Genomic DNA, 12155 nt, shown 5'->3' with positions numbered 1-12155 from the left:
TGCAGCTTGTTTTCCATTACTCTGAATGTCTTCACTCAGTAAAGTGTTTTGAAACTTATAGCAATATACAACAAATTTACAACAATTTCATCCAGCCAAAGTTGTTCTCTGGAGTCATATCTGCATTGAATGTGAATTCTTACAGTTTGCATTTATAAAGCTATTCTCTATAACCCCAAACTTGTACCCTTAAATCCAATTTACTGGCTGGTCTGTGCTATGCAGCTGGATTCCAAGAGAAGAAGGGCAAGAGTCAAAATGAAAAAGATAATAATTTAGCTTTCATAAAGGAGTGATTGTATTAGTCTAGCTTTTTATTGACTYGTTAAAATGAAATAAATGCTAAAATCACAGGGATCAGAGACAGATAGTTTTATTGACTAGGCTGGTGTCCTTTCAATACCAAACTGATGAACAATCATGGCAGACGTTCTTATTAAACGAGCTGCATATTTATGAAGACCCTCTAGCTTAATAAACTGCTATGGGGCCATGAGACTTTATGTAGATCCCTAGAAATGCCAGAAGAGCTTTTCAAAGGCTCCATAAAATAAAGTGTGACTCATCTGAGCCACCCAACCAAAACAAAACCCTGTATTTGGTTTATGAGTCTTTCCCTCAAAGAAAACTTCAGTTTTCCTGCACTTGCTAGCTACATGATGACTTAGCATGACTACTTCTCTGAACAGCAAATRAATTCTACATGTTTAATTTTATTTACTGATAACTGATTTTTCATTGGAGGATGGCAGTAGTAACCTTTGATGTGTAAAAAGAAATGTTTAATGTGTATGAAAAAAAGAAAGAGAGAGAGAAAGATGGGCAAGAGGCAAATATGGAGACAGTCTAACAACAAAACAAAAATGGGTTCTTCCTGTGCCCAAAGAAATGGCGCATCAGCTGCTTSTGAGGGAGAAGTCATTAAATCCCGTGCTGTCCCGAGGAGAGACATTTACACTTAGCTCTTACAAGACCCACACGAGAGAAGCAGCAGTTGTCTCTGGTTTCCTCCTCTTCCAGGCGTCTCCTTGGCTTCCCAAGGGGAGCAGAGAGCCGGGCCAGCGCGGGCCACACGCACCCRCAGAGGGGTCGTTTCAGGCTCTCCGTCTCCCATCAAGCATCCCACCATCAGCTCTTTGCCGTGGGAACGCGATCCCTGCACACATTCATACAAGGGCTGATGCAAGAGGACCTCAGAGGTGCTGCCAGAAAACAAATCGCTTCTGTTTTCACAAAGCATCCCTAGAAAGGCGAGATGGAAACTCGCAGGGCTACGAGGATGATCAGGGGCCTGGAACATCTGCCCTATGAGCAAAGGCTGAGGTCCCTTCCAACCTTAAGCATTCTATGATTCTATGATGAAATAAGTTGTCCAGCTGCACCCTCTACTGGGCTGCGTGCTCCGGGAGCTCCTCTGCAACGAGGAGCAGGGAAAAGGCAGAAGGCTTCCTCATGCASGGAGCCCTCATCCGCAGCAAACGCTGCTCCTCACCTACACAACCTTGGGCTTTTCAGCAGCACCAAAGCCCCAMAAGCAGCAGCACCTGCACCCAGCATGCAGGAAAGCTGCGCTGAAACCCTGGGCCATGTTACACAGAGCAGTTCAGTGTCTGTCTTCAGTGTCAGTGTCTTGCCATGGAAGGTATTTTACTGAGAAACATCACGTTGAGACTGATCTCACCAGAACATGGCACTTTCAGACAAATACATTTTGCCCAAGAATGATTCATCTACTTTTGTGGTTTAATTTGTGTTTGAAGTAAAAGTCTCAGTTCTCTAAGGAATGGTAAGCATTAAAGCAAATAACTGTATAAAAACAGTGTCTTCGTAAACCCAAAGTAAGTATAATGCAGCCCTTGCATTTGGCCTTTAATCTTCTTCATTTGTATCTATTAGTTTTATGTCATTCTTCAGAAATTGTGGTAAATCACAGTGTATTACAAGCAACTATATATAGCTGGTTTATTACACAAGAAAGATGTAACAGTTTGAACTGAGGAGGCTTTAATTTCCAGGCAAAAAAAAAGCACGAAAATATCCACGTTGAGAAAAGGTGTGAGTGCCGCACATCGAAGCCCAAGTGCACAGAGAGGGGCCGAGGTTCCTCCCAGCCCRTGCAGAAGGGAGGCATCCCCTCTTCTTCAATGGAAGAATCCATTGAGAAGAATCAGCCAAAAGGAGGCCAGTTTGCTTTCTGTCCATCGTTATCTTACAGAAATGAGAGATTTGAGGTTTCACCCCAAAGATGAAAAGTGATAAAAGGAACAGCATCTGCAAGGTCTGGCTGCAAGTGGGTTTTCACCCAAATTGCTTTTCTGTCTCAGACAGAAAGCTTGTGCCCTAAAAGGATTTGTTTTTTCATTAGTACAAAACCAAGGGCAACTCCAAGGGAAAAAATTATCATGCAAGGAGTGATTCATGCTCACCCCAGACTGACTTTGCACCATTTAAGATACACATCGAAATTCAGGTGCCTCAGGAGAAGACCATCGTTCTTGTTAAGCTAGAYCCTATAATACTCTGCAACAGCAAACACATTTCATTTTGAAATTAACTCCTTGCGCTGTGCAGTATTGGGCCACTCCAAGCCAGGCTCGAGCAGCRTTTCTGAAGCTCTGGTCGCGAAGGTGCAGCTCCCGCGCAGCCGCTTCACGCACACCGAGAGCCACGGGAAGAGCCGCTACCGGCTGCTGCAGCGAAGGCGTCGCCAGAGCGCCCGCGCCGGGGCAGGCTCTGCAGCGGGAAGCGGCTGCTCCGGCGGGAGYGGGAGCTGCAGCCGGGCGCCTGCCGACCGGCGCATCCCGCGCTTCTCCCATCCCGGCCCTCCCGCACCCAAATTTTGTGTTTAAAGCACCCAAAGCCTCTGAGCAGGAAGTTCCACGTGGCCTTTAAAAGAYGGAAAAAGGCTAGAGAGACGTCAGCGCCGCAGGACTCGGCTGGCGCACGAGGAGCTGTGGGCATTTGCTTGCCTTGAGATTTTTGACTGACTTGGAGCAATTTATGAATCCCGCTGTAATCACATCTGATTAAAGGTACTTGGACCAACAAGCAACACAGAGTTTGACCAAGACACTGAAGTAGAAAAATCAATATTGAAGTGTGACATTCAGACATTAGTAGATCAAGATAACGCCTCCTCTACAAAGGAGCATTTCATATTTTTCTAAATGACCCCTTGCTGTGCTTACCACAGGCAGGACTTGCAAGACACTTGTTTAATATATTTTAATTAAATCCAAAATAAAACTAGAGTGCTCTCAAAAGAAATACCGAGTACACGTGAATGCCCTTTAAATTAAGTGGTCCTAGAAGCTCCACTGACAAAGCTATTGCCCCTAATATACTCTAGCACATGAAGCAGCCCTGTGTTATTTGAGCAGCCTCTCCTGCTCACTTCTCTCCCTCCCCAGAATGGGATTCACGACGAAATCCATTGCAGCAGTATTAATGATAGGACGGGTCCTTTGGCAGGCTGCAGCCACAGCCCTGCCGTGTCCAYTGCGGGGTCACAGATTCCCGGAGCTGCATCCGAGCATCCCGCCGGCCTCACCGGACCCACCGGGCCTGGCTCAGTGCAGCATGAACCCTGCCAGCTGCTCCCCTTAATCTCCAGATTAATGATCTCCAGAGCACCTCGGCCGGGTTTAAGCATCCAAAAGCTCTTAATCTGGCACTCTCCTCCCTGGGTATATTACACCCAGAGACTTTTGTAAGGAAGCAGCAGCTTTTTTTGCCTCCAATTAAAACCTTTCGGAGTCAGCCCAGACAATGGTTCATTTACAAGTGAATCCTGCTCCCTTCCTGGCTGCACGGTGTTACCAGCTCCTCTTTTCCACAGGGGCCCAAGCAATTTATAGAAGGGATTAGATATGAGCAGATTCTTGAGAGACCCCAGATTTTGTGCATGGTTTTCTTACGAACATCCACAGGGATTATTTATTCCAAAAGTATGAGAAACGTCAGCAGGAGAACTGGAAATTGCTAGTCAGATGTCCATGCACCACCATCTGTTACCGGGACCRTATGTGATGCAGCGTGAAGGCACAACAAAAGAATTAAGGGTGTTGTGACAGCAGGAATCCGAAATTATTATTATAACTTGTTGTTTTTCCTCAATACTTGACAGCTGCCAGAGAAGTCATAAACTGAAATCTGAATCTTCTATCTGCTCRCTATCTGAATTTGAGCCGCAGAGCAGCTAACTCAGATTAGCACTGAAGGAAGTCCCAACTAAGRGACAAAGCCAGGACATCTGGTATTTTTTATTGCTGAGACTGAAACAGGATGATGAAGTTGATGAGTTGAAAGACCCTTTACATTTACTGACAGAAAGGGTGAGACTTAAAATTGGCTTTTTTTAAATCTTCAAATTTTACAGAAGTTCTCTTGTGTTAATTTTCTCCTCCTTTCTCTGTGTATATATAAACACTTATAAAAATAGTAGACACTCGTGGGTATTAAGAAGATGATTTATGATGGTATTTAGGTAAGGCATGGAAAGCACAATGGCAGTTTAAGCACAAAACCTGAGCACAGCTGAACACTAGCCCGGTTCAGAGGGTCCGGGTTAGGGCTGACCACTCATCAGTAGCAGCAGAGCGGCTCAGGCTCAGCCTACCCGACGTGACTGGAGGGGATACTTAAATTTCACAAGATTCAGCTCCATTTTGGTAAAACAGCCCTTTTGGAACACGCCTCAGCAGGCACGGAGCCCGGGACTCRCCTGGGTGCCAAAGGCTCCTCTCGAGCTGCTTTTCCTGCCACCACCAAGGGCCACTCCAGCAGCTGCAACGGTGCCATCAGCAGCTCACAAACGGGGGCCTGTGGTGCCCACTAAGGTGGGTTATTTATCTCTTCCAGTTACTTTTGAAAGCTTCAAATATATTTTAATTTCCCAAGGACAAAAACAATTTGCTCAATAGATGGATTTTTTTAAGCTGGTCAGTTTTAATCCTTGTCTTAGGCAAACTTTCATGTAATGCATGGCCAAGTCTGAAGTAGGATGTAATACTGATTCAGTGACAAACACTGCTGAATCTTTTCATGTGGTCAGAAGAGGCCTACTGTTCTGGTTTGCCTTGCAATAAGCTCTATAAATCAAGCCCTAGAGTCTTTATCAAAACCACGCCTTTCCAGCGGCTACCCGGAGGGACTGCCATAGGAATTTTGACCATGCAGGGATCGCAGAATCCTTGGTTAAAATATCAGCAGGATGGTGAATTTCCCTATGTAATTTGAACAGGTTGGTTACAAACCTTAAGTTTGTGATGTGAAATCCCTTGAGGCTCATTTGCACAGTAGTTTGTTATCTTAGAGATCATCCATCTACCCAGAAGGACTGTTAGTTAAAATCAGGGCTGCTAATTAAAATCAATTTCCCACAAACAGAGCATTTCTGTTAAAAGACCAGGAAACCTCGCCACTAAGCAGACACAGCACAGTCACTAAGCGACACTTCACTTCTCTCTACTCAACAGCAGAGGGAACGACGGGTCCCTTCGTAGCAGGTTGCCCCTTCAAACCTACAGCAGCATCTCGGGGCCGTCATCAGGGTACAGGAGGAAGCCCGTGAAGACGCTGTCGTCCTCGGCGCTGGCGTAGAGCCCGTTCCAGTCCCGCGCCACCTCCAGCCACACCTGGTCGCCCGCGCGCAGCCTCAGCACCGTCAGCAGGGAGGCCTGGTCGATCTCCTGCCCGTGGAGGGTCTCGCGGGCCCTGGCGACGCGGCGGCTCCGGGCCACGAGGCTCACGCGGGCCGGCCGCCCCCGCACCGTGAGGTGGTAGGCGAAGACGTAGGCGCCGGGCACGCTGCAGTTGAACTTGCCCGTGCCGGGGTTGTAATCCTGCTGCTCGTTGTACAGGACCTTGTCGAACCGGACGGGGGCGTTGGGCGGAGGGAAGGGCTTGGAGAGGGCGGCGCTGAAGGCCGAGCGYGGCAGCTTCGCGCGGTCGCCCCGCGTCCCTTTCGCCCCCCGCGAGCCCTTCCTGCCAGGAGCCCCCCGGCCCCCCCGGCTGCCAGCGTTGCCTTTGGGCCCCGAGGGTCCCATCACGCCAGCAGGCCCCAGGTCCCCCTTTTCCCCCTTACTTCCCTGCTCGCCCTTTTCTCCYTGTTTTCCGTCCATCCCTTGGGTACCCTCCACCCCTGTCTCTCCTTTGCTGCCTTTCTCTCCCTTCGCGCCCCCGTCCCCCCTCTCGCCCTTCTCCCCTCTCCCTCCTGGCTCCCCACAATACCCCTTCTCCCCGATGTCGCCCTTCTCCCCCTTGTTCCCATGGTCTCCATCCAGCCCCGGCACGCCRGGATCCCCCTGATCTCCCTTGGCTCCTTTGGTGCCGTTCTCACAAGCRTCCCCTTTGCTGCCCTTTTGGCCCTTCAGTCCCGGGAGGCCGTAGCCGCCCTTATTGCCTTTGGCTCCAGCTTCCCCTAGGGAAAAATGAACAGAAAAGGCACTTTGGCAGGGAGGGTAAAACAAATGCCAAAAAACAAGCGGAGATGAAAACCCTCAGGGCAGAGGGCACTGCTGGTACTGGAGGGCATCACCAGCACCAAACACCTGCACAGGGGGCAGCATCCCTGGCTTTTCCAGCATCCCGTGGTACCTACCCTGTACTCCAGGTTTGCCTGGATAACCTGGCGTGCCGTTGGCTCCGCGCTCGCCTTGGTCCCCTTTACCACCTAGGACACATTAGCATTAACGTGCTATTAGTGACATTATGTGTAGCTCAGCAGTCATTATGCACACGGTGACTGTGACTACCTCTTTCTCCTTTACCACCTTTCGGACCCTGAGGTCCTGGCGTTCCTGGCAGACCTCGCAGACCAGCATCGCCCTTCTCTCCTTTGGGACCTGTGATCACATTAACAAAATCATCTCAGCAACTCGGAGGATTAACTTTATAAAGAAAATTCTTAGAAATAACTAAGTTAAGTGGCATCGAGCCGCCTGCCAGGCAGACTGCGCTCCTGTTTCCCTGGAAAGCGYCGCCTATTTCAAGTGGTTTCACACCACGGAGGCAAAGAAAGCAGGAAGGCTGAAGGGCACTGCCCAGGGACCCGCTGTCTGGCCAAACGGAGGCTAAAGGGGCTCACAAACCACACCCATCAGCCCGTTAATGCCTCAACTCCCACCTTCCAGCTCCTGCAACCCCAAAGTCTGGTAATTTTGCATTTTGCTGTTGACTAAACTTTCTTAAAGGTTTTTTTAAAACTCCCTTCCAGCTGCCTCGGAGCCATAGGAGCTCCGATGCTCGTAAACATCAGAAGTAACCTGCCCCAAACATCTGAATGCATCTAAGGAGCTCCTTGTCGCTTTGTAATTTCTGCAAACGTAAGCGTGGAGCCTGGCAGAAGGCTCTGTGCTAGGCAGGGAATGGACTGAAAGGCAGGCAAGTTGGCTCCGGCTTTAACAATTATTCCTTAGTGTGGGAATGTGGAGGCTCCCGGGGCGCAGCCCGGAGCGGAGGGCAGCAACTGGGGTTGTGACAACCCCAACAAACCGACATGAAAACACTGCCCGTGGTGCTTGGGGACCTGCAGGGGTCCCGCCCCTGCTGCCAAGTCGGGACCTCTCCCAGGTGCGAGGCGGGAGCTGCTGCTCTGCCGCCGAGCGCGGCGCGAGGCCGGGGCCTACCTGGCAGGCCGGGCTCGCCCCGCTCCCCCGCGCGGCCCGGCACGGGCGGGCAGCAGTCGCAGCAGTTAAAGAAGAAATCGGCCGCGTCCAGCGTGTAGTTTTCCAAGGGCGCCGACGTGGTGGCRGCGCTCGGGGTGCCCGGCCTGGCCCTGCCCGGGGCCTCCAGCACGGGCCCCTTCCCCGCCAGGGGGGCGGCAGCCTCGGCCGGCGGCGGCTTCGTCCTCGTGTCCTTCAGGCCGGGCGTCACTTTGGGCCCGGCGCGCGCGGCTGCGGCCGCCAGCAGGAGCAGCGCGGCCAGCGGCCCCGGTGCGCGCCGCATGTCGGCAGCTCTGCGGGAGCGGGACACGGCCGCACGTCACCGCAGGGCACGGCAGGGCACTGCGGGGCTGCTCGCAAGGCCCCGCGCGCTGTGCTTGCTCCCCGTGCTCTTGCACTTCTCGCTTTCGTATTTCGCTTTATTTTGCAAGCTGACAAACAAACAGAAAAGCCCCAAAGACCTTTTTGCCGTTCGCCTGGTTTCCTTTGAGCACGCAAAGCACCTGGCCGTGCAGGTGCCGGGTTGCACAGAGCCCTCCCGTCCCTGGGGACTCGCTCTGGAAGCGCCCAGCACTGTCGGCATCTCCAAGCCGAGCTCCCCACGGAGCCCCGCGAGCTCGAGCGCGGTGCCCAGCAAGCAGCCCCGCCACGAGCTCAGACACAAAGCGACCCCAAACCTTGCTCTGCCAGCGGGAATGGGAATAAAGTATTCCCAGAGCCCTCACCTAAATGCTTTAGCGCCAGTAGCATTTCCTGCACTTGCATACCCTTTTAGTGTAGATGTTCAGGTCCAATTTTTGTTTGAAAGAGTTAATTTAGCTGGAGCAGGAAGAAACAACATGGCAAGAATTGCACATTTTTTTTCCTATAGAACAGATGATGCCTCTCAGATGACTTATCAGATAAAGCATCTTTGTTCCTCTCTTAACAAGTGTGTTGACCTGTAAGTACAAGTGGAAAAGAGTCCCTTTCTTGCAGAACCTGTAATCCAAGCTTTCCATAGCAGCTAAGGAGGTTCATTATGTTAAATGTCACCGGGAGGATCACTTAGTGCTCTCGCCATCCAGAGGGCAAAGGGAGGTCTGGCCACATTTCGGGGGCTGATGAGTATCTGTGAGGACCACCCTGCATCTCCAGGATGCTTTTAGAAGTGTAACTGCTGCAAAGAGATGCGGAAATCACAATTAATCTGCTTCTCAGTACACTGACTTCTGCCTAGTCCGACCTGCGAGTGTTTTAGCCAAGCTGACTCATTTGGTTAATTCTGGCCTTACTCCAGCTCGCTTTAATTTATAATACAGATTAAAAATGCACAGCATGAAATAGCAGCTGCGCTGAAGGACACTACAGCTCTTGCCTTCAGAGAGGCCAGGATTTCACCTCCGCAGCGTCGGAAGGGACGTGTGTTTTCCCATTCCAGACCACGAGCCAACATGCAGACCTGGGAGGTCGGACAGCGATGCCACCACAGGCAAGTTTTAGGCATTCCAGGCAATTTCYAGGCATTCCTATAATCAGTTGTGCCTTCCCCTCCAACATATCCCCTGCCCCCTCCTCCTGGAGAGGAGAAGCCAACAATCTGCAGAAGGTTATGGGGCGTTAAGTGCATTAAAAGGCAACTGACAGAGAGACAAGGTTGMGTTTCTGCTTTAGAAACTTGATAAATTTATGAGAAAATGGTAAATCAATTCTCAAATCAAAACTATTTCTAAATTTTAATGCTACAGGCCACTTCCACAAGTAGCTTATCATCATGATGGCTTATCATCAAATATAGGTAAAACATAATTAATAAAATACTTATACCTTATCATTCTCTTTAGAAAATATATTGCTCCTAASAAGGAATCGCTAGACAGAGTTTCTTTACAATAGACAGGACTGTTTCTAAAATAGTTATTTTAAAAAATAAAAATATATTTCAATCCAGTGAAATGTTTTGGTTTTTCTTTATAATGGATGAGCACCAGCAACTAAAAAGTCATRTGTTTGAATATATCCACTAGAAAAGATTATGATTCACAGTGGGCACAAAATATAGACAATTAAACTTAGCTGCAGTGACATCTAGTTCAGCACAACTATATTCAATTGGATCTAAATGTTCACAAATTGGTCATATGCATCCCACAATAATATTTCAATAATTCAGTTGAATCTTGGCTTAACCCTTAAAAATACAGGTTTCAGATATTGGAGATCACAGCAGAAGTTCAACTCCAATCTCCCAACTTCGAATATCAAGGAGGTGATAGCACTTTTTATCATTTAATTATTTTAAACAATTATTTAGTGGGGGAAGAATTAGCCCTCCTGAGGCTACACAAGCATTACGGACAATTTTTGCAGACAAATCATATTGCCACCGCGTCTTAAATTCTGTGACTCCACTGCCAAAACACAGATCTAAGATAMAGAGAACAACCCAGGTCATCTCCTACCTTAGGGCCGCTCGCGCTAGCAGCACTACCTGCCCTCAGTGGCGCTTTGGGAAAAAAACAGCCTTTTCCGAGGGAATCTATTTTATTTGTGCAGTTATTGCCAGTGTGGCCAATGAGCGAACGCAGCACGCGCAGGGCAGGCGGCGGCCGCGGCTCCGGAAAGGGGCCAAGGTGGCCCTGAAACCCGAGGACGTTCAGACGCTCTCGCCGCCGCCAGCTCTGCTCTTCCCGTGGGGCTCTTGGCTCTTCCCCCAACACTCAGCATGAGGCTCCGGAGCATTTTGGCCTCCACTCGCCCTGCGACATCGAGAGACCCTGGGAAGAGTCCAGGCAGGAGCGGCCGACACGAGCAGGTCGCCGCAGCGTTGCTCTGGATCCAACTTGACCCAATAGCCCCTCTGGATCCCATAGGCTAATTGAGTTTTCTTTTGCTTTCCAAGCAATCGCAGCACCCTCTTTTCCTACCCAAGTGCCATTAAAATGGGCCATCATTCTTGCATTTCACAACCTGGTTCAGAGTCAGGATGAAATGCAGTAACGTGAGGCTGCCTTTCATTTCCTTGTCTTGGTGAAATATGAGCAAGCAAACCATCGCATTCAATCAGCCTGAATTTACTACATACCAGTACATTCAAAGCTCAGTGGCCAGACAAGAAAGCCTGCTTGTTTCAGGCAGGCTGAAGAAAACCATCAATTCTCCTCTAATGCAAGCGCTGGGAATTGTAATCCTCCGTGATTTATTTGTAACCGCAAAACTACCTTTTCCTGCACAATAGTCTACAGCTTTCAGCAATAAAAAGCTGATTAAGGAAAGTCTATTACTAAACATACCAGGCTAGAATGATTCACCAGATTTTCATGCTGTTCCAAAGAAATCAATTAGGAATTGTGTAGAAGATGCTGTGGCYCTGCGTAGGTCAGGCACTCGCACGGCTCCTACGGGGTAACCTGGATCAGCACTCGCTAATCCTCATTAACACCATGGAGAGCAGAAGACAGAGCCTGAACTCAAGAGCAGGTCTTTTCTTTAAGAAGTAATAACCATTTTTCATGAGATATCATGTCAGAATTGCAGTTAAATTCATTATACAGACACAGCRGGCGTGGATGCAGCTGCAGGTTACGCAGACCTGTCCTGGCCCCATATCCCTGCTTGTGTCCTGTATTGGCAGCCCTGCAAGGTCAYGTAGGAGAACAGGGTTGTTCCGGGAAGGAGGCAGCCGTGGCATCAGAACGGCCAGCCCCTCCAATCACTGCATTATTCTTTTACAGACAGAAACAATAAAAAGGTAACAGGAACCAATAATAGGAAGAGAAAAGAAAAAAAAAGAACCAATAAAAATGTTAGATCCAAAACCAGAAGGTTGTTTTACAGTATTACCAGTGACACTACTGTATTAAGAAGGGAAATTACTTGAGTACTTCATCTTTCTACAAGTGAAGACAAATGAAATGCGTCAAATTTCTTTAAAAGGCAAGTTGCTCCCAAAATGGCAATCTGCATGCCCAGCTAGCGCTGAGGTTGCACCCACTCACTAACCCATTCGCTATAACTGCACTRTAACGACAGTGTGTGCCTCAGTCAAATGGCTGCATTATTTTTGGAGTGTTAGACAACTCTTTAAATAGCGTAGATAAAGATTGTATTTCCTTGTTACTGTCTTTCTTAGGCAACATAAATTGCTAGAAAGACAAAAAGGTTGTAATCACTCCCAGAGTTTTATAACTATGATATAACATACAGCATATAACTGAAACAAARCATGTAGCTATGATATATTTTATAGCAAAGCAGAAAGAACTCCAAGTTCTTTCTAGGCTGCTCTTAGGAATTAGTGTATAGCATAATCTAATGGTCATATTGTTTGCTTTTTAATGTTACTTTAATTTAACCCTCACAGGTGCATTATTTTGCAAATTGTACCAACTCAGAGCTATCAGCTGCTGCATCATCCACATGAATGAAGAGCTGCAGCAACCCCAGCACAAGCTAAATATCTTCAAATGCAATCAATTCGGTTGGAGTAATATCCTTGTATTGGTTTAAAAT

General features: G+C 48.6%; 1 protein-coding gene across 1 annotated transcript; it reads right to left on the bottom strand.

Moving 5' to 3' along the window:
• Positions 1-5522: 5522 nt before the first annotated feature.
• Positions 5523-7947, bottom strand: OTOL1 (otolin 1). Its single transcript, XM_026045471.1, has 4 exons — positions 7629-7947; positions 6756-6845; positions 6602-6673; positions 5523-6421 (listed from the first exon to the last, which is right to left on the bottom strand). The coding sequence occupies exons 1-4, from the start codon at positions 7945-7947 to the stop codon at positions 5523-5525; spliced, it is 1380 nt and encodes a 459-aa protein (XP_025901256.1).
• Between the last annotated feature and the right edge of the window lie 4208 nt (positions 7948-12155).

The sequence above is a fragment of the Nothoprocta perdicaria genome, unplaced genomic scaffold (assembly GCF_003342845.1).
Source record: "Nothoprocta perdicaria isolate Ctin4 unplaced genomic scaffold, notPer1 scaffold_4, whole genome shotgun sequence".
Classification (NCBI taxonomy): domain Eukaryota; kingdom Metazoa; phylum Chordata; class Aves; order Tinamiformes; family Tinamidae; genus Nothoprocta; species Nothoprocta perdicaria.
This window is presented reverse-complemented; position numbering and strand designations above follow the sequence as displayed.